General features: G+C 36.4%; 1 protein-coding gene and 1 non-coding gene across 2 annotated transcripts; one reads left to right on the top strand and one right to left on the bottom strand.

Annotated features, from left to right (window-relative positions):
- Positions 1-3,540: 3,540 nt before the first annotated feature.
- Positions 3,541-3,615, bottom strand: Trnat-agu (transfer RNA threonine (anticodon AGU)). The gene has a single exon. It is a non-coding gene; the product is annotated as a tRNA-Thr (tRNA).
- Positions 3,616-20,760: 17,145 nt separating this feature from the next.
- On the top strand, positions 20,761-21,646 carry LOC144850387 (uncharacterized). The gene has a single exon (XM_078707661.1). The coding sequence runs from the start codon at positions 20,948-20,950 to the stop codon at positions 21,644-21,646; it is 699 nt and encodes a 232-aa protein (XP_078563787.1). The 5' UTR covers positions 20,761-20,947.
- The last annotated feature ends 2,453 nt before the right edge of the window (positions 21,647-24,099 follow it).

Here is a 24,099-nt window from a genome sequence, read left to right on the forward strand (position 1 = left end):
ATCAATTAACGGTTTTTGTTACTTGCAGTTGTGTTTTAATGATTAAAATTAGTAGAGGCTTACTTTAAAATCTACTTCTCATAGTAGTTGATGAATCAAGTCGATAGGATGACATCATCATGCCAGAATCCAATATGGCGTCCAATTTGGCGGAAAAAACAGGGTATTCTACGCTCGCGCTAAGGTCAAATTTTCGTTCGCCAAAATGGCGAAAGGTTTTGAAAAACATTAGCCAAATTGAAAATCCTTTAGCCAAATTTAAAAAAACATAAAAATTCGCAAAAATGTTAATTAAATAAATAATGCATGTATTTGTTTGTTATTTTACTTCTTTTACATTTATATATTATTATTATTAGGTATCCCAATGAAGCTGATTTTCGTTACCGCGATTTTAACACGTTCGTGAAATTTCAAAAAGTGACGTGTCTTTGAAGTTAAAAATATACTATTTCTTATGTACCTATGAGAATAAAAATTATATGCCTGGAAAGATCTTGTTTAAGGGATTATTTTTATATATTTTTAATCTATGTTTATTAAATATTTTAATAGAAAACGCGAGTTAAAAATGAGGTACAAAAGCCGGCGAGCCGAAATCCGCGCGCTAAAAATAACTTCGGAAAACACCTACCCATTTTCGCACCCGATCGCACGAGGTCCATAATAGGTGGTGGAGTAATTTTTGTTGCATGTTATCAGGCTTTAAATACTCTTTATTTTGATACGTAAATCGGTTATTATTATTATGTACATCCGCCTCATATGTCAATTTTAACGATAAAAATTGAATTTTTGAGTCTTTCTCATTATCAAAATCTGGCTAATTTAGTATTGAATTAAAGCTAATTTATATTTCTGTTTGATAAACCACATCGTTTTATTTGACTTTGCGTGGACCTCGTGCGAAGAAGCCAACAAGACCAACCACTGAAAAAAATAATCCCTACCATAAATATCAGTGTTTACCATTTTCCTTACGGGGGATTTAGTTCTCCGCTTATTACTAAATTACTGTCGCCCAGGCAATGTGCATGGTATGCATGTATTAGCGCGTTAATTAATGATTGGATAACCCCCGCAGTGGACTGTTCCATTTTCTGAACTAGTCTTCGCCGCACACGAGGCATGTCGAAAAATGTCGCCTCTCATCATGGAATATTTGCTTCGAAACGTCAATTTTATTTACCGATTTATTAAATATTTAATAAGTGGAATATTTATCAATCTATTATATAAAACAAGTACGTTAGGAACAAATGTACCGCAGAAATTTAAGAAGCTTTGAATTTGCTATGCAGCGGCCGTAACCCATTCTATGTAGGCGGCCGAAACGCGGTTTGGCCATGGTTGCCGTTGTAGTATACGCTGTTTCTTAGCTATTCAATTTAAAGCGCAACTTTCGGTTAGAATAATCGAAAGGGAAATAAAATTAAACATGTTAACATTATACTATTGAGGTAATTACTTTGTTAAATTTAAAATTCCCTATTTTAAATAACAGAACAGCCTCGTTTACGGAAGTATTCGTCCACATGTTTCTGTTTATATTTTCTTCTCGAAGTTCATTTTCTACGTCGAAGAATAGGGACTTCCCCTTTTATTCGCTCATCATCACACGTCGACGACGGCCGGCCACGAACCAATCACATTAACTGTGTGTCATTAAAACGTCATCGAGGCACGCTCTGCGCATGTTTAAACAGAACTAAAAAAATGAACACGGCGATCGTGACATCGTCACATAAAATGCTGTGGTGGTAAAAAGTGTACCCGAGTCAGAAAGTACCGAAGTGTGGCGAATTCTCGCTCCCATAAGAAGTCACGCCGACCAGGCTAGGCCTAGGCTTGGAAATGTATTTTCGCCTATTTGGCATGTCTGTGAAGTTGGTTACTAGTTCCTAGTTCCTAGTTCCTTATTCAAATTCAATTAAAGGGATGTCTGTGAAGTTGGTTACTAGTTCCTAGTTCCTAGTTCCTTATTCAAATTCAATTAAAGGGACAGTCACAAATATATAGAAAAACAGATTTTAATACGTAATAACTGTCTAATTGAGTTGTTATTGCATCAACTTGTTAGCCTTGACCTCCTCTACTTCTTCAGGTCAAAGTTCAATAACTTTGTATGCATTTACGCCCTCTACAGCGAATAAGTAACTAGCTTTTACAAACGTTATAACACTTGACCTACTTAATATTTTGAAAATATTTTGGTATAGATCGATGACCCTTGACCTACTCTACCATTTTCCACCCTAGTTCCGCGAACCTTTTTGCATCTACGCCCTCTACGGCGAATTAGTAACTGGCTTTACGAATGTTATAACACTTGACCTACTTAATTTTTTCAAAATGTTTTGGTATGGATCGATCACCCTTGACCTACTTTACCATTTGCCACCCCAGTTCCGCGAACTTGTTTGCGTCTACGCCCTCTACGGCGAATAAGTAACTGGCTTTACGAACGTTATAACACTTGACCTACTTAATTTTTTCAAAATGTTTTGGTATGGATCGATCACCCTTGACCTACTCTATCGTTTTCCACCCCAGTTCCGCGAACTTTTATGCATCTACGTCCTCTACGGCGAATAAGTAACTGGCTTTCCGAACGTTATAACACTTGACCTACTTAATTTTTTCAAAATATTTTGGTATGGATCGATCACCCTTGACCTACTCTACCATTTGCCATCCCAGTTCCGCGAAATTTTTTGCGTCTACGCCCTCAACGGCGAATAAGTAACTGGCTTTTACGAACGTTATAACACTTGACCTACTTATTTTTTTCAAAATATTTTGGTATGAATCGATCACCCTTGACCTATCGTAACTATTATCACTCAATGAATAGTATGCGCTTTTTAATTGTTAATATTACGGTAACAGTATTAATGAATATGTTAATTTTGCTGTTATAAGGTAGTGTAAACTGTTTTTAAGTAAAAGTTGCTGTAATGACATTTGAAAAAAAAACATTAGTTCAGCTTTGTTTTTTTTGTGCGCTTATAGATGGGTACTGTAAGATGATGTCATTGTATGTGGGTGATTTTTAAATGTTCAAACATTCTAGGTCTACAGTGGTGAAATATTTAGTAATTTATAGATTTTATAATGAAAGACATTTATGCCGTAAACCATATGCGTAAGAACACCATTTAAACAACTTAATGTGATGCAACATTTAAATACAATTATCTTCCTACATCATAACATGAGAAACAAAATGCAATGGAAAAAAAATTGCTTTTGACAGTTTTGAAAGAAATTATTGTATAATGTTATATAAGTTATGAAAGAGTAGTAATAGGCATATTTAAATTTTTAAATAACAAATTATTTCAGCTACTTACAGTTCAACATTACATTCGTTACATTACAATTATTGTATTGTTTTTAAAACCTTTCATCACCCAGGGAAGAATGTGCGCTTTTTAATTGTTAATTAATAAAGGATTAATTAGATGTTTTACCCTACTCTGACGTAATTTGTACTTTATACTAAGTACATTTGAGAATACTTGCGAAAAAATTCGCAAGTAGTTCTCGGGTGGGACTCGAACCCACGACCTCCAGATCACTAGCCTGGCGTTCATACCTCTAGACCACCGAGCTTGGTGGTAAGCTGTTTTTGAGTAACAGTTGCTGTAATGACATTTAAAAAAAACGTCAGTTCAGATTTGGTTTGTGTGCTTTTATAGAATGGGTACTGTAAGCACGTTTAAAAAGATATTACATTTGATCGATTGCAACTGTTGTAATTAACGAAAAAAAATAGCCCGGCATAACATTTAATGAAGTGGGCAGTATTGAATAACTATGCAGTGTGTCGTCACATGTTGACGTAAGAAGTTATTTATTAGTTCTAGTTTATATACACTACGATAGAGCCTACTTTAAATGCTGTTTTAATTTCAGGTAGTCGTGTTGTACTTGTGTTGAAAAGTTGTAATGAATAAAACGGAATAATAACTTGTGGTTACCGCTTATAACCAAACTGTTGTATTTGTGTTTGCTTCAGAAATTATCTTTTAAAATTGCATGTTGTAACAAGTCAAAACAAAACTAAAATGAATTCGCCATAAAAGGACATGTACAAGTTTGCGGAACTAGTTTGGCAAATGGTAAAGTAGTCAAGGGTCATCTACCCATAACGAATTACTTATTCGCCGTAGATGCAAAAACTATTTTGAAAAAATTAAGTTGGTAAAGTGTAAAACGTTCGTAAAAGCTAGTTACTTATTCGCCGTAGAGGGCGTAGACGCAAAAAAGTTCGCGGAACTGGGGTGGCAAATGGTAGAGTAGGTCAAGGGTGATCGATTCATACCAAAATATTTTGAAAAAATTAAGTAGGTCAAGTGTTATAACGTTCGTAAAGCCAGTTACTTATTCGCCGTAGAGGGCGTAGATGCAAAAAAGTTCGCGGAACTGGGGTGGCAAATGGTAAAGTAGGTCAAGGGTGATCGATTCATACCAAAATATTTTGAAAAAATTAAGTAGGTCAAGTGTTATAACGTTCGAAAAGCCAGTTACTTATTCGCCGTAGAGGGCGTAGATGCAAAAAAGTTCGCGGAACTGGGGTGGCAAATGTTAAAGTAGGTCAAGGGTGATCGATCCATACCAAAACATTTTGAAAAAATTAAGTAGGTCAAGTGTTATAACATTCGTAAAGCCAGTTACTTATTCGCCGTAGAGGGCGTAGATGCAAAAAAGTTCGCGGAACTGGGGTGGCAAATGGTAAAGTAGGTCAAGGGTGATCGATTCATACCAAAATATTTTGAAAAAAATAAGTAGGTCAAGTGTTATAACGTTCGTAAAAGCCAGTTACTTATTCGCCGTACAGGGCGTAGATGCAAAAAAGTTCGCGGAACTGGGGTGGCAAATGGTAAAGTAGGTCAAGGGTGATCGATCCATACCAAAACATTTTGAAAAAATTAAGTAGGTCAAGTGTTATAACGTTCGTAAAGCCAGTTACTTATTCGCCGTGGAGGGCGTAGACGCAAAAAAGTTCGCGGAACTGGAGTGGCAAATGGTAGAGTAGGTCAAGGGTGATCGATTCATACCAAAACATTTTGAAAAAATTAAGCAGGTCAAGTGTTATAACGTTCGTAAAAGCTAGTTACTTATTCGCCGTAGAGGGTGTAAATGAATAAAATGTTAATGAACTTTGACCGGAAGAAGTAGAGGAGGTCAAGGCTAACATGTTGATGCAATAACAACTCAATTAGACAGTTATTACGTATCAAAATCTGTTTTTAAAAATATTTGTGACTGTCTCTTTAATTGAATTTGAATAAGGAACTAGGAACTAGGAACTAGTAACCAACTTCACAGACATATTAAAGGGACAGTCACAAATATTTTTAAAAACAGATTTTAATACGTAATAACTGTCTAACTGATTTGTTATTGCATCAACATGTTAGCCTTAACCTCCTCTACTTCTTCCGGTCAAAGTTCAATAACATTTTATGCATTTACACCCTCTACGGCGAATAAGTAACTAGCTTTTACGAACGTTATAATACTTGACCTACTTCCTTTTTTCAAAATATTTTGGTATGGATCGATCACCCTTGACCTACTCTTCCATTTGCCACCCCAGTTCCGCGAACTTTTTTGCGTCTACGCCCTCTACGGCGAATAAGTAACTGGCTTTACGAACGTTATAACACTTGACCTACTTAATTTTTTCAAAATATTTTGGTATGGATCGATCACCCTTGACCTACTCTACCAATTGCTACCCCAGTTCCGCGAACTTTTTTGCGTCTACGCCCTCTACGGCGAATAAGTAACTGGCTTTACAAACGTTATAACACCTGACCTACTTAATTTTTTCAAAATGTTTTGGTATGAATCGATCACCCTTGACCTACTTTACCATTTGCCACCCCAGTTCCGCGAACTTTTTGGCATCTACGCCCTCTACGACGAATAAGTAACTGGCTTTACGAACGTTATAACACTTGACCTACTTAATTTTTTCAAAATATTTTGGTATAGATCGATCACCCTTGACCTTTTCTATCATTTTCCACCCCAGTTCCGCGAACTTTTTTGCGTCTACGCCCTCAACGGCGAATAAGTAACTGGCTTTTACGAACGTTATAACACTTGACCTATATATTTTTAAAAAAATATTTTGGTATTAATCGATCACCCTTGACCTACTTTACCATTTGCCACCCCAGTTCCGCGAACTTTTTTGCATCTACGCCCTCTACGGCGAATCAGTAACTGGCTTTACGAACGTTATAACACTTGACCTACTTAATTTTTTCAAAATATTTTGGTATGAATCGATCACCCTTGACCTACTCTACCATTTGCCACCCCAGTTCCGCGAACTTTTTTGCGTCTACGCCTTCTACGGCGAATAAGTAACTGGCTTTTACGAACGTTATAACACTTGACCTACTTAATGTTTTCAAATTAATTTGGTATGAATAACATTATTTCACATAATTGTTTTCTTTGTACACTATAATGGGTAATGTATTAGGTAAAACAACTTAGTTAAAAAAATTACTTTCGATCAAAATTGTTGTATTCTCTTTACAACTTTTATACCTCATGGAAGAATATGTGCTTTTTAATTGGCAATATTAATGGTTAAAGGATTATTAATGAATATCTTAATTTTGATATTATAAAGTCTATTAGCCTAAACCGTTTTCAGGTATTTTTTAAAAACATTATTTCAACATTTATTTTTGTGCGCTATAGACGGGTACTGTAGAAAATATAGTTTAAAAAATATTGTTTGTATTGTGTTTAAAACGACTATTATCACTCAAGGACTAATGTGCGCTTGAATTGTTAATTAATAAAGGATTATTAATGAATATGTTTCAGGTAACAGTTGATATCATGAAATTTAAAAAATCCACATTAGTGCCTATTTCACCCAATTGTTTAGTTTGTGAGATATAGACGGGTACTACAAATATAGTTTTAAAAATATTACTGTATATTGTGTTTAAACGACTATTATCACTCAATGAATATTGTGCGCTTTTAAATATTAACAGTAACAGTATTAATGAATATGTTAATTTTGCTGTTATAAGGTAGTGTAAACTGTTTTTAAGTAACAGTTGCTGTAATGACATTTGAAAAAAAAAACATTAGTTCAGCTTTGTTTTTTTTTGTGCGCTTATAGATGGGTACTGTAAGATGATGTCATTGTAGGCCTATGTGGGTGATTTTTAATTCAGAGATTTGTTCAAACATTCTAGGTCTACAGTGGTAAAACATTTAGTAATTTATAGATTTTATAATAAAAGACATTTATGCCATAAACGATATGCGTAAGAACACCATTTAAACAACTTAATGTGATGCTTAACATTTAGATACAATTATCTTCCTACATCATATTACCTAGGAAACAAAATGCAATGGGAAAAAAAATTGCTTTTGACAGTTTTGAAAGAAATTATTGTATAATGTTATATAAGTTATGAAAGAGTAGTAATAGGCATATTTAAATTGTTAAATAAAAAATTATTTCAGCTACTTACAGTTCAACATTACATTCGTTACATTACAATTATTGTATTGTTTTTAAAACAGCTTTCATCACCCAGGGAATGTGCGCTTTTTAATTGTTAATTAATAAAGGATTATTAATGAATATGTTTCACATTAAAGGTTAAGGCATATTTCACAATATGTTAATTTTGTTGTTATAAAGTCTATAAGCCTAAACCGTTTTTCAAACACTATTTCACCCAATTGTTTAGTTTGTGAGGTATAGACGGGTACTACAAATATAGTTTTAAAAATATTACTGTATATTGTGTTTAAACGACTATTATCACTCAATGAATATTGTGCGCTTTTTAATATTAACGGTAACAGTATTAATGAATAATATGTTAATTTTGCTGTTATAAGGTAGTGTAAACTGTTTTTAAGTAACAGTTGCTGTAATGACATTTAACAAAACCGTCAGTTCAGATTTGGTTTGTGCGCTTTTATAAAATGGGTACTGTAAGCAAGTTTAAAAAGATATTACATTGGGATCGATTGCAACTGTTTATTGAAGTGGGGTGGTATTGAATGACTATGCAGTGTGTCGTCACATGTTGACGTAAGAAGTTATTTATTAGTTCTTAGTTTATATACTACGATAGAGCCTACTTTAAATGCTGTTTTAATTTCAGGTAGTCATGTTCTACTTGTGTTGAAAAGTGTTAATGAATAAAACGGAATAAATAACTTGTGGTTATCGTTTTTAACCAAACTGTTGTATTTGTGTTTGCTTCAGAAATTATCTTCTAGAATCGTAACAAGTCAAAACAAAACTAAAATGAATTCGCCGTAAAAGGACATAGGTAAAAGTTCGCGGAACTAGTTTGGCAAATGGTAAAGTAGTCAAGGGTCATCTACCCATAACAAATTAATTATTCGCCGTAGAGGGCGTCGATGCAAAAACTATTTGGAAAAAATTAAGTAGGTCAAGTGTTATAACGTTCGTAAAAGCCAGTTACTTATTCGCCGTAGAGGGCGTAGACGCAAAAAAAGTTCGCGGAACTGGGTGGCAAATGGTAGAGTAGGTCAAGGGTGATCGATTCATACCAAACTATTAAAAAAAAATTAAGTAAGTCAAGTGTTATAACGTTCGTAAAGCCAGTTACTTATTCGCCGTAGAGGGCGAAGATGCAAAAAAGTTCGCGGAACTGGGGTGGCAAATGGTAAAGTAGGTCAAGGTTGATCGATCCATACCAAAACATTTTGAAAAAATTAAGTAGGTCAAGTGTTATAACGTTCGTAAAGCCAGTTACTTATTCGCCGTAGAGGGCGAAGATGCAAAAAAGTTCGCGGAACTGGGGTGGCAAATGGTAAAGTAGGTCAAGGTTGATCGATCCATACCAAAACATTTTGAAAAAATTAAGTAGGTCAAGTGTTATAACGTTCGTAAAGCCAGTTACTTATTCGCCGTAGAGGGCGTAGACGCAAAAAAGTTCGCGGAACTGGAGTGGCAAATGGTAGAGTAGGTCAAGGGTGATCGATTCATACCAAAATATTTTGAAAAAATTAAGCAGGTCAAGTGTTATAACGTTCGTAAAGCCAGTTACTTATTCGCCGTAGAGGGCGAAGATGCAAAAAAGTTCGCGGAACTGGGGTGGCAAATGGTAAAGTAGGTCAAGGTTGATCGATCCATACCAAAACATTTTGAAAAAATTAAGTAGGTCAAGTGTTATAACGTTCGTAAAGCCAGTTACTTATTCGCCGTAGAGGGCGTAGACGCAAAAAAGTTCGCGGAACTGGAGTGGCAAAAGGTAGAGTACGTCAAGGGTGATCGATTCATACCAAAATATTTTGAAAAAATTAAGCAGGTCAAGTGTTATAACGTTCGTAAAGCCAGTTACTTATTCGCCGTAGAGGGCGTAAATGCATAAAATGTTATTAAACTTTGACCGGAAGAAGTAGAGGAGGTCAAGGCTAACATGTTGGTGCAATATCAACTCAATTAGACAGTTATTACGTATTAAAATCTGTTTTTTTTTAAATATTTGTGAATGTCCCTTTAATTGAATTTGAATAAGGAACTAGGAACTAGGAACTAGTAACCAACTTCACAGACATCTATTTGGCGAACGAGGCAATAATTATTTTCGCCAAATGGAGACTCCAGTCGCCATTGGCGAATTGGCGAGCGGTTAGCGCGAGCGTAGGTATTGCTAACTTCCCGCAAACATCCCAAACCTCCAAAAAACATAGCAAACCCCACCGAACCAACATAAAAGTGATTGAATCATGTAGTGTACAACCACTGGGTATATCCATGTAAAAAAAAATATTAAATTTCTACTGTTAACTACTTATTTTTGGGGTAAAACATACTTTTTTGGTCAAAAATGATTGCTAAACCCTGCAAACCTCCAAAAAAATATAGCAAACCCCACCGAACCAACATAATAAAAGTGATTGAATCATGTAGTTTACGACCCACTGGGTATATCCATGTAAAAAAAAAATTAAATTTATACGGTTAACTACTTATTTTTGGGGTAAAACATCATTTTTTGGTAAAAAATGATTGCTGATTTTTAACCAAAAAATGATGTTTTATCCCCAAAATAAGTAGTTAACAGTAGAAATTTAATATTTTATATACCCAGTGGGTCATACACTCCATGATTCAATCACTTTTATGTTGGTTTGGTGGGATTTGCTATGTTTTTTTGGAGGTTTGCGGGGTTTTTAGCAATACCCTGTTTTTCCTGCCAAATTAGACGCCATATTGGATTCAGGCATGATGGTGTCATCGTATCGACTCGATTTATCAACTACTATGAGAAGTAGTTATTAAAGTAAGCCTCTACTAATTTTAATCATTAAAACACAACTGCAAGTAACAAAAACCGTTAATTGATTTTCCCTATCCCCTATATATTGGTATTTGTGTGTGTTAATAGGAATTTGTGTGCGTTATATAGGCCAAAATTTAAAAGTGCCGTAACAAATTTTCCCCAAGACCCTGGGATGGGGATTTTTTTTCTGACCTTCTATATGGTATACTCTATCAGAAAAATTACAAAAAAATTTTCCTATACTTTTTTCCCGCAAATGTGTATATTAACTGTTCTGCACCCAGGCTAAAACAGGGATTTCCAATAATATGGGAACAAATGCTACTTATAGTACTTACTGTATAATGAAAAACAACTAATTCTAATCATACATAAAATCAACTTCCGGCACTTTTTTATGATATCGGTCGCGTTTGAAATCGGTCGCGCTATTTTGTATGGAGCGAGATGCATGCAAGCGGGATATACATTTTCTTCGTTTTTTATAGATTTAGGCCTAAAATTGAGATTTTTTAGGAACTAGATTAATTTAATTTAGGCGCTAATAATGCAGCCACCCCTTAAAATTACTCAAATCTTCATCCAACATACTCACAAGTTGTCTACAACATCCTGCAAGCATAAAATTGTAAAAAAATCTATTTTTAATCAATTAATATTGAACACCCTTCAGAAATCCATCGCCAGCTTAGCTTCGTGAAAGTCATCGCAGGCCTGCCGATAAAAGTATGGAAGCCTCACAGGACATTAACTCTATTGATAGAGTATGGTTGCGCTCTATAAAGGGCGTAGTTACTAATGTTTTAAACATGCACTAAATAATAATTTACATTAATTCCGACATGAGTTTTTTCGTATTTTTTAATAAAGAAATGATATTGTTGTAGTCATCATTGTGTGTATCAACATCATGTTATATTTTTTGTTTTTTCATTTTAATAGGTTAGAATTTCACACAGGAAAGAAGAATGAAGATATAATTATGTACTTCTTACTGACCAATTTTCCTCTGTTTTAGTTTAATAAATAAATAAAATGAATTGAAATGTATCATCAATTTATACAGTACTTCGTTCAGTTCTGAGATACATTGTTAATGTTATAACACAATAAACAAGAAGCTTATGACAACTTAATTGTTTTAGTAATGTTCACTGTACTAGAATCGCTAATGTTATGGTTTCCCAGTTTTAAGATTTGTATAGCATTAAATATATAATTTACATTTTGTATTCACCTATGAAAGTCCTCTTACAATACATGGAAATAAGAAATGCAACAAAAACAGGATTTAAAGATAAAAACGTGATATGAGGCATTTTCCATCCAATTACTAGAATTTATTTTACTTCTGCTGACACTGAATACACCGTGGCCATTTCATGTCTTTCATTTCTTCTTTTTGTTTATCTTCTTTCCTGTTGTGTAAATCTACTATTTGTTAACATAAAAACAAATAAAATATAACATTAAATAATGATGCAACTATTCATTTATTTATTTATTATTTATTTAACAATATTTACGAGGGTGGTCCATCCAGCCGAAGCTGATCATTAGGGACCCTCACAAAAATACAATTGGGCAAGAGAATAACATACAGCAATAAACTTTAAAAAAATAAATAGAATTTATAAAAATTAACAAAATAATTAAATAAAAAAAAAATAAATTTGTTTCACGAAGAACATGTAAACAATATTATTTGTTATAGCCATATAATGACCATAACAGCCGTCCTCTATAGATCGCCAAAATTCTTGATGTCCTCCGTATTTTTATCGGCAGACCTAGCGATGATTTTCACAAAGCTAAGCTAGCGATGGATTTCTAAAGGGTGCTCAATATTAATTGATTAAAAATAGTTATAAATAAGAAATGATCGTTGTTTTACAATTTTATGCTTGCAGAATGTTGTAGGTAGGTTAGATGAAGTATTGAAACAATTTTGAGTAATTTTAAGGGGTGGGTACGAAACTGCATTGCACCAATTTATGTGGATATTTTTTATTTGTGTTTTGCTGTTTGTAATTATGTTGGTGGCGTCCTTCAAAAAATAATGTTAGCCATGTGAGAACAATCATGATTATTGGATTATTGAGTCATTTTAAAGTTAATAAAGATGCAATTAACTTGCATGTTGAGTAGTTTAAAGTATATCCGTTAAATCAGTTAAACGTTACCAATTAATAAGTTGCCAAAGTTTTACAAATCCAAGCGGAATTTTTTGGTCTGTTCACAGTAATTGTTTCTCCAATTTGGTTATTAAATAAATATTTATTATCCATAAAAAAAATTGTTTATTTTTTATTTTACAGGTCTCAGAGAATCTGTGTGTTTCAAAATGTCCATTTCTAAACACGTCTAAATATTATTTTAGGCATATACAGTGAATATGGTAACTCCATTTATATGTACTACTGTAATTAATATATTTTAGCCTATATAGAGAATATATAGTGTCTTTTATTTTACGTAAAAGAGAACATTTTATTAAAAAACAATAATGTTTTACAATGTATAGCCCGTAAAGCCAGCGTATCCATTTTATACTATCACCGATTGCATATGTGGCGGCAGATATCATATCAATGTCGTTTACAACATATTATTCGATCACCTTATTTTTATTTTATTTGTCCGTTATGTAGGATGTTATTAGGTGTATAATTATTGTTGAGGCAAATCAAGTGTATATTTTTATTTCTAATGTTTAAAATAGTTTTTAGTAAAATGATCATATATGCGGATGGTTAAAAGGCGAGTTACTGAAATAAACCATATCGGAGCTGCGCCTTGTATGACCGTGCAGCTTTCTTCTAAGAGTACGTTATTTTGCTGACGGGGATTCCCTGTTTGAAAAACATGCACTTGTTATGTGTGTCAAATAATGGACAAAACACATACGATCATTGTCCATGGCCAGGTAAAGATGACGTCTATAGTATTACACCTCCTGCATGTGTTTGTAAAATTTGCATGTATATGTCGGCGATACCATAGTTTTTTGTTTGAATATCGTTTATATCTTCATTTATAATAACTAGCAATAACCCGTGCTCTGCACAGTCTTTTCTGCCTAATTAATATGTGTTTATATAATTTACATGGGCAAGTATAATAAAAGCGCACTCTGATAAAAGTACTTTGACAAATTATCAAAATAAAAACATTTCAATGGTTTTAATATTTTGCAATTTTGTTGGTTTGGGAGATTTGTTACCTATTTGCTACTTTTGTAATAAGTGTGGTCTAGTAATAACCTGTGCTCCGCACGGTCTTGTCTGCCTTAATAATAGTTCGCATGGGATGATTAGGTATTATAAAAGCGCAATATTTGACTTTGTGCTGTGAGAATATTAATCTAGGGTGCGCATCAGAAAGTTACATCTGTTAATCAGTCGGCAGATTAAAACATTTTAATGATAAAATATAAATGTGAATTAAGTTATAGAATTAAGATGCAAGTATTGGAATAATAAAACGGACTTTAAAATCAACACAAAAAGTGCCCTCACTACTCAAAATTAGATGATGCGCTCAGACACAAACTTTCATCTGATATTTTGTGGAAACACGACTTTGGAATCATTTTATTTGTGGTTTTTTTGAAAGCATTGAACTTTAAAGGTCACTTCATTTTTAAAATTGAAAGAATGGATTTACACAGTCATCCCATCGGATCTCGTGATGTGTTTCTTCCGGGGGTGTCGTCCACTGGGCCCCCATTCTAGTGATTCGCTCCCATAACGATTTTCTTCTCTATTTCTACAATTAAATCACTGGTAAATGTGATTAATTTTTCAAGTTCCGTTTGTGTTAGATCTTGTCAATTCGTTTGATCAAGGCCCCCTGATTTAAAATGATCGAATCTAGCTTACCCTTAAGGATGGTTTTGGTTCAGCATACCCACTTCGGTTTCATCAGGGTCCACGCACTCAGAGTCAAGAGTAGGCGATTCTGGGGGCTAGTAGAACTCGATCTTTTTTATCTTTTTTGTTATTTCTTCTTTCTCAGCTAATCTTGACGTGGAAGTGTATTCAACGTCTTTTATATTATTCAATTGTTAATTGATTTTTTAACGATGGCTGTATTTTAAGTATAATTGTTGACGGATCAGATAGTCGATGTGTGTGTCTATACGAGCCCATTGTTATTTTAAAGCCCTGTGTTCTAGACCAATAAGTTTGCGCTGATGGATAGGGGTTAGATTTGAGCCCAAGTAAGCAGTAATTGGGCTTGAATCTAGCTATCAGTGCAAGCTCGACTGTAGTCTATAGGTACAGTATGAACAGCAGGATAGTGATCTGGAGGTCGTGGGTTTGAGTCCCACCCTAGAATTACTTGCGAAATTGTTTGCAAGTATTCTCAATGTACTTTAAAAATGTAATTTATTGCAGATTTGGTAGTAAAATGGCTGAAATTGGAGATAAAAAGAATAAATTCACAATATTGAAAGCTGATGTTAGTAATCGTTATCGCCCTAGTGTAAATTGGTCTTTAAGCTTAGCTCCCCGGCCTAGCATTCGTTAATTTATGAATAAAAGTAGGTGTGTTATAAAACAAATAATAATGAATGTTTGTATTCGTTAGGCCTAAATGGAGATGAAAAAAGAGAGAGATAGAGTACTCTATGTTTCAACTTATATACTTAAGTATTCTCACCATCTTTCTCATATAGTCCGGTGGCAGGAGGGGGGATATCACCACCCGAAAGGGGACAAATTGCCATCCAACTTTTCTAGACCAGAATTTTCCGTAGATTACGAATATGGAAGGTAATCGATCAGGATAGGAAGCGTTTTCGAGATATAAGGGGTCAAAGTTCAAAATTGACCAATATAAAAACATGCTATATCTCTGGAAATTCTGGACCTAGTGAGATAATTTTGGTGTCAAATTGTTCACAATGTATATGTTTATATTAGCTCTAACAGAACTTTCTTTGTAAAATTGACCCATTTTTAACAATTTTGACCTTTGACCTCTTTTTGCTATATTTAAGTAACGGCAGGTCGGAGAGAATTAAAAATAGGAGCAAATTGTTCCCAAGATATACATTTATATCCAGTGTAACAGATGATATTGCTTGAAAATGACCGGAAGTGTGGTTATTAACCTTTGACATAATTGAATAAGGTTATAAAAACATAAATTAATAAATATTTGTCGTAAGGAGCCAATTTTGGTATCAAATTGTTCACAATATATATGTTTATACTTGCCATAATGCAACATTTTTTTCAAAAAGTGACTGAAACACTATTTTTCTGTAATTTTAACCTTTGACCTGTTTTTCTCATCTAAAAAACGAAATGGCATAGAGATTTCTAACAGCAAATTGTTTATAATTGTTATGGTTCAGTGATTTTGTTTGATTTTGTGATAATGGAATAGTCCATGGGGGATGGGAACCCTGCTGGACACCCAAGCCTAGAAAGCTGTATCCAAGGAGACATCTCTCTCTTTGGCCTGGGTGACTGGCAGGGATAGTAGTGTTCTCCTGGCTAAAGCAAATACAGTAAATGCTAGAATTTGTAATTAATTAATTAAACTGCCATAAACTGGTTAGTGAGAGTTTGTTATGACTTATATTTTATTTTTGTTTCTTATAGTTGGTTTACATTATAGGCCTGATAGGATTAATATTTTGTGAGGTTGAACATTGCTAAAACTACTGTACAAGTTAACTAGCCTAGGCTAGGCCTACATTATACCCTAGGAGGCCTACAGTAATGACTAGCCTAATTTATGAAAATATTGCATTGAACTATTTATCTTTGATATCTGTATTACAGAGGCTGTTTTGCTTGCCTGTTTTTATGCCAATAAATGTTTGTTCAGACGAGTTACCTGGTATTATTACTGCACGTGTCAACCGCAATCCCACACAAGTTAGGGAGGCCAGAGCCTTTTACAGTGGTGTCAGAAGTGGGATTGAACACAAGACAAGATAAAGGTAAAAAGTACGTTATTCAAGGAAGCAGCCTCAGTTTATGGAAGACCTATACTTTTTACATAATCATAATTATTATATACTATTTATGATGGCTATGGAAAACGGAGAAGGTCCTTCTACACAGGAGATTTTACAAACAATAGCAACTGCACTTCAAGGCATCAACGTCCATCATGTTCATCCTGGAATCAAGTTGACCAAGTTTAGAGGTTCCAAGGCAACCAACGAACCTTCGTTGACTGAGTGGCTGGAAGATTTCTCAGCCTACGCAAATCAGTATGGACTGGCAGATGCCAAGAAAGCTCAAGCCTTGTTGGACCATTTAGGTGGAAGTGCTAAAGAAGAACTGATGTGTTATGGGGTTGATGTGCGAAGCAACCATGAGCGAATAATCAATGTGTTGAAAGAACGTTTTGGTCCACTTGAGACAAATGCTTCGTTGAGTGAGACTCTACATAATCGTGTACAACAAGATGGAGAAAGCCTGGCAGAGTTTAGTTTAGCACTAATGAGACTGTATGGAAAAATGGAAACAGCAACGACAGATGCTGGTGAAAGAACTGCAATGGCAAGACTAAAAGATAATACTCTGAAAGAAAGACTGGTTAGAGGTGTCCGCGAAAAATGGGTGCAGCGGGAGTTGCGGCGAATAGAAATTGATTGCAGGGGCAGGACGTTTATGGAAATGCGTAGAAGTGCACTTGATTTTTTCCAAGATCAGGAACCAATCTCTAGAAGGTCCCATGGTGTATACGAGGTGCATGCTGACCAAGTGGCGAATACTTTTCATCGTGACCAAAACAACCAATCAACCGGGAGTCATGAGTTATCCAAAGAGGTCAAAGATGATGAAAGATGAAATGGCCAAATTAAGGTTGGTGATCGAGAAAATGGATAGGCCATGGAGTACAAGTACTAAAAGCAGGTCAATTAAAGATGCTAAGTGCTACGAGTGTGGGCAGAAAGGTCATTATAAACGCCAGTGCCATAACACAAATCGGTCACAGGACACCTATTCACAAAGATCCTACCAACCACAGCCAAGCTTCAAATCTCAACCAGCTTACCACCAAGCACCAGTTCCCCAACTTCAAGGAGCCTACCAAATTCGACCTACACCTCAACAGATGCACCAGCCACAGGCAGTCAATCAACCCGGACCAAATTACCAACCACCAATAACTAGTCATCCACAGACAACTTACCAGCCACAGGTAGTCAATCAACCTAGACCAACATACCAACCACCACTAACTGATCAGCCACAGGCAACTTACCAGCCGCAGATGAACTATTCATCTCAGAAAACCATGCAGCAACAGCGAACCACACAACCAACTATGCAGCAGTCGGCAGGAGTACAGCACCCGGAAAACTTCTGCCCTCCGCCATCAGAGGCAAGGTGGTAGGAGGGAGTGATAAACTGCCTATTGTTGCACATGAGAGTAGGGTGAAAAGTGAGGATCAAACTGAATCGACTAGGTTGGGACTACTGGCGCCGAGCCCAAAAATGATGTTGGATATTGCTGGTGCACGGATCGGCTGCATTCTTGATACAGGAGCCGAAGCCTCAATAATCCCAACTGATGTATACAATTCAATACTGAAGCCTCGTATTGGTCCAATGGAAAACCTAGATTCCGCCATTAAGATTGTTGGAGTTACAGGAACCAAAATAGCAGTTGAAGGTTATGTACAGATACCTGTTACCATAGGAAATAAGACGGTCGTCGTTGGGTTTCTGGTGGTAGAAGGCAATTCACCTAAATGTGGACGTAAGCAAGATTTTCCTTTGATACTAGGATGTAATGCCCTACGATTATTCATTGATACACCAGATGAAAACCTAAGCATGGTGATTAATAGCCTGAAGATGTCTAATGAAACAGCAGAGTCCAAAGTAACATGTGGGAAACGTGGTGTACTAACCAAAGATTTGTTAGAAGTCGTTCCCCCACGATCAGTAAAAAGACTAGAATGCTGTTTTGATGCCACATGTAGGCTTGATAATGATGTTAAGAGTCTATGGTTAATTAAATCATCCAGTGATAGAGAAGGTCTGGAGGTAATTGAAGGTTGTGTATCCGGAGTTTCACAAGTGAGTCTGCTTGTTTCGAATTCGACTGACGAAGAACTAATCTTAAAACCCAAAACCATGGTAGCAGCAGCAGTAGAGCTAGTTCAACAAGCTCATGTAGTTACATTCCAGACAGATGATGTTCTACAAGTAGATGTTAGAGAAGTTTATACTGATGAGAGTCAAGTAATTAACAGCTCACCCATTCCACTAACGCAAATAAATACCTGTGAGAGACATGTGTGTAGAGATGGCACAATCTTGGAACTACCATTTGGAGTAAGTCTCAATAACATCGATCCTGATGAAATTGACCAAGTTGCAAGATTGCTTGTAGATCATAAAGAGGTTTTCTCAACTGGCGAGTTCGACCTTGGATATTGTGATTTAATTCCTCATGAAATCAAAGTCTCCACTGACAAGCAAATCCGTATGCCCTATCGTAGAATACCACCATCACAAATGGCCGAAGTCAAACAGCTGCTACAAGGCATGCTCGATAAAGGAATTATACAGAAGTCCTCTAGTCCGTATGCTAGCCCAGTAGTACTTGTACGGAAAAGCTCAGGAGCACTGCGACTGTGTGTGGATTATCGACAACTCAATGCAATCACAATCAAGGATTCGTTCCCGTTACCTCGGATTGACGAGACTCTTGAAGCTTTAGGTGGAGCCAAATATTTCTCACCTATGGATCTCTCTCATGGATATTTTCAAGTTTCGATGCACCCAGACTCCGTCCCATTAACAGCTATTCGAGTTCCTTGGGGGTTATTCGAATTCAATCGCATGCCTCAAGGATTGTGTAATAGTCCAGGAACATTCCAGCGAATTATGGAAAATATATTTGGTGATCTAAACCTTGAAAAATTGATATTGTATTTGGATGACATCCTTGTATTTTCAAACACTTTTGAAGAACATTTGGACCGGTTAGCTGAAGTATTCAGGAGACTACAGAAGTGTGGTTTGAAGTTAAAAGGTGGAAAATGCAAGTTGTTCCAGACTGAAGTAACTCATCTAGGTCATATCGTCAACAAAAATGGAATATCGGTAGACCCAAGTAAGGTAGAGAAAGTTATGCGGTGGCCTACTCCCAAAGATTCATCGCAAGTGAGTTCATTCTTGGGACTTGCATCTTACTATAGACGATTCATATCTGGCTTCTCGAAAGTTGCTGCTCCATTACATGGATTGACCGGAAAGAAAACCAGAAATGCGGGGAAGAAGCTATCGTTTGAATGGAGTGGACAAGCCGAAACAGCATTCCAGACACTGAAGAAAGCACTATCAACAGCACCTGTCTTGGCCTACCCCATATTCGGTAAGGAGTTTGTTATAGAAGTGGACGCTTCTTTCAATGGTCTAGGAGCATGCTTAATGCAAGCAGACGAAGATGGAAAACTTCACCCCATATCATATGCCAGCCGCAGCCTTCGTGGAGCTGAAAAGAATTATGCAGATCTCTCAAGCTTCAAAGTAGAACTTCTCGCTCTGAAATGGGCTGTAACAGAAAAGTTTGGATCATACATTAGAGGATCAAAATGCACTGTCTTTACAGATCATAACCCATTAGTTCATTTAAGGACAGCCAAGTTAGGAGCAACGGAGCATCGTTGGGTGGCTCAGCTCGCACCTTTCAATATCGACATTAAGTACAAACCTGGGAAGAGCAATCAGTGTGCAGACGCACTAAGCAGATGTCCAGATGCTGAAGTATGTGATGTTACAGTAATGGTAAAAGAAGTGACAGCCTGTAGTTTAGTACCCATCAACATCCGAAATGCAAATCAAACTACTAAAGAAATTCACCCTCAAGATGAAACACATAGTTTGTTTCCGTCCTACACTCACCAACAATTAGCTAACCTCCAGAGAAGCGATGCAATATTGGCAAAGGTTTGGGAGTATTGGCAAATCAACTGGAAACCTGGGCAACCAATTACTGATAACTCTGTTGGACTAAGAGGATGGTTAAAACAGATAACACATTTAAAGGAGTGGAAAGGAGTACTATACCGAGAAGTTAAATGTAACACAGGTGACTGTCGACAACTACTCATTCCACATAGTCTTCGCAACAAAATGCTAGAGATGGCACACGATGGATGGGGTCATCAAGGTGCTAATAGGACTATTGGCATTTTAAAGACAAGATGATGACAACATATTAAGAAATGTTTCACTTGCACAACATCCAAGACAATTTGTCCCATGATTCGCATGCCTAGACGCCATCTAATCGCATTCCGTCCATTTGAGTTGTTAGCTATTGATTTTCTCAAACTTGATAAGGGCAAAGGTGGTTACGAGGATGTCTTGGTTCTAACAGATGCATTTACTAAGGTTGCACAAGCTATACCCTGCCGAAATCAGTCAGCCATAGTAGTAGCGAAAGTCCTTCAAGAGAAGTGGTTCAATTATTATGGTGCACCACAGCGGCTTCACTCCGACCAGGGGAGAAACTTCGAAGGCCTAGTCATTAAGGAACTTTGCAAACTCTACAACATTCACAAATCCAGGACCACGCCATACCACCCGCAGGGCAATGGCCAAACAGAGAGATTTAACCGTACCCTTTGTGGAATGATAAGATCTATTGATCATAAACAACGACGAAAATGGCCAGAGCTGCTTGGACATTTAGTGTTCTTGTATAATTCAACACCCCACAGTGTTACTGGTGTTTCACCATTTCGCCTACTATATGGACGTGAACCGTTTACGCCATTAGACCAACTTCTCAACAATTCACGGGAAAACTGGGAAGATGACTTTATCGAACAACAAGCTGATGCTATACAACAAGCCCATCAAGTGGCAAAAGATAGCATTGAACGGAAACTAGAAAACTCTACACTGAAGCAGAATATACATAAGATGAGTCCACAACTGAGCGTTGGAGATCGTGTACTGTTGAAAAGGTGTGCTTTTGAAGGCAGACACAAGTTAGAAGACAAGTTTCATCACGATGCCTACATCATAGTTTGGGTTAACGACGCTGGAGACGTTTACAAGATTCGGCCTCTTCTGGGTGGCCCGACACGTACTGTAAATAGAAAACTCTTAATTGTTGATCCAAGGGAAGCAACAACTGAAGACATTGTAGGAAGTGACTATGAAGAAGATGATATGCCAACCTGGGTATTTACACATCATGACTTACCACAGCAAAATGCAAGACACCAACCAGTAGAACCTCAACTCAGACGATCATCAAGATCAACTAGAGGTTTTCATAGTAACCCTGAGAAATGGCCAAAGTCTACAGTTTCTCGCCATTAAGTGTTGACTTAATTATTTTATGAACTTGAATTTTATGTATGCACACCTTCTATTGGTTTGTGCTACTTTTCTGTAATTGTTAAACCATTTTAAGCTAAATAATCTATGATGATAAAGTGTTTGGTGTTCATCAATATTACCGCATAGGAGTTATTGTTATAATTATGTTACTATTGTTTACCTAATTGTTAATAGGTATTAAGTTTAAGAGTACAGCATGTTATGGTGTCGTAATATGGTATTTTGAAAATAATTAGGTACACACAGGTTCTTGTATCATGTAACATGAGATGTATTTATAGATGATTGGAAAGCTGATAATAATGGTTTAAAGTACCACAATCTCTGAAGCTTGTATTATATAATGAATCGATCTGTCACAGAGTAATGGTTATAGGGTAACCTATGAGTTGTTGTAGTTATAGTTTTTGGGGTATGAAGCCGTATGGTGGCACCTATTGGATTGGTCATGCTCCTTGAGCTGTTAGTTGCGTTGGAAAGCAGTCTTATGGGTGAACCTTTAGCAGTGGTCATGAGGTGCGATCAGAACTTTACTGATCGGGTGAGTGTCATGGTAACAAGGGCCATGATGGGTGGACTCGCATTGGAAATTCCTCATACTTCTGCTATTGGGAGGGACCGTACTGGCTCCGTATTTAGTATCTTCACTTTAACAGTTGGCATGACATGATGGTTAGTAGTCCATTGCAGAATGTCTTAACGGGGGGTGGCATCCCAATGCTATTTCAACCAACAATCGGGTATCTAATAATTAGTATACTTTATCTTGCGACAGTGTGTCAGATTACAATACTTGGGGGCCAAGTATAGTCATCACGGGGAACATGTTATGGTTCAGTGATTTTGTTTGATTTTGTGATAATGGAATAGTCCATGGGGGATGGGAACCCTGCTGGACACCCAAGCCTAGAGAGCTGTATCCAAGGAGACATCTCTCTCTTTGGCCTGGGTGACTGGCAGGGATAGTAGTGTTCTCCTGGCTAAAGCAAATACAGTAAATGCTAGAATTTGTAATTAATTAATTAAACTGCCATAAACTGGTTAGTGAGAGTTTGTTATGACTTATATTTTATTTTTGTTTCTTATAGTTGGTTTACATTATAGGCCTGATAGGATTAATATTTTGTGAGGTTGAACATTGCTAAAACTACTGTACAAGTTAACTAGCCTAGGCTAGGCCTACATTATACCCTAGGAGGCCTACAGTAATGACTAGCCTAATTTATGAAAATATTGCATTGAACTATTTATCTTTGATATCTGTATTATAGAGGCTGTTTTGCTTGCCTGTTTTTATGCCAATAAATGTTTGTTCAGACGAGTTACCTGGTATTATTACTGCACGTGTCAACCGCAATCCCACACAAGTTAGGGAGGCTAGAGCCTTTTACATAATAGATATTTTTATTCAATCTAATAGATTATACTGCTTGAAAAATACAAGTGTGATTATTGCTTTGAAATCATGTACATAAGAGCCTATCGGGGTGGATTTAATTCAAAGAGGTGTGGAAGGGGAATACTACTACTACTATACAGTACAATGTCTTTCAGAAACATTTGAGAAATGTCATTCAGGTATCCATGTATCTCCAATAAACGGAATGTACGGTTCATAGAGAATTCAGAAGTTACCCTTGGTTCATTTTGGCAAATCCATATGGGTTCCTTTTAAAAGGATTGAGGGTGCACAGACAGGCTTTTCCCATGGCTTAATATTGGAACCCACAGTTTTAGTTACCCGATATATTTCTAACACAGTAACTTATGTAGCCAAATGCATTGATCCGATATAGGGGCCAAATGTAGAACTGAACATACAGTAGAGAAGGGTCTAAATAGATGACCTGCTGTTGTTTCATTTTAGGCAAAATCAAAATCGGTTCCTTAAGGATCGAGAGTGCACAGGCAGCTTTATTCCATGTGCCTGTCTATATAAATCCACATTGTCACCCCTTATATTTCCATTATGGGGCTTAATGTCCATCCATGGAGGACCGGCCTTTGGGGGGTTAATTTTGGCAAATCCATAAGTGTTCCTTAAGGATCGAGAGTGCACAGGCAGCTTTATTCCATGGGCCGCGCCTGTCTATATAAACTCACAGTGTCACCCCTTATATTTCCATTATGGGGCTTAATGTCCATCCATGGAGAACGACCGGCCCTTGGGGTAATTTGGGCAAATCCATAAAATGTTCCTTATGGATGATCGAGGGTGCACAGGGATATTTATTATATCTCTATGAACCCACATTTTCACCCCACATACAGTATTTCCAATATAGGGTCTCTTGTAGGCCCACATAGAGAACACCGAAAGGTCCATGAAGGATCGGCCCTTGGGTTCATTTGGGCAAATCCATAAATGTTATTTAAAGATTGAGGGTGAACATTTTAGTTTTATTCCATAGTTCATCTATGAACTATTTACC

This window comes from Antedon bifida, chromosome 8, assembly GCF_963402885.1.
Source record: "Antedon bifida chromosome 8, ecAntBifi1.1, whole genome shotgun sequence".
NCBI classification, from domain to species: domain Eukaryota; kingdom Metazoa; phylum Echinodermata; class Crinoidea; order Comatulida; family Antedonidae; genus Antedon; species Antedon bifida.

Bases quoted from the DNA above. Each gene is read 5' to 3' on its own strand.
- LOC144850387 (XM_078707661.1), top strand. From the start codon at position 20,948: ATGATAAGATCTATTGATCATAAACAACGACGAAAATGGCCAGAGCTG.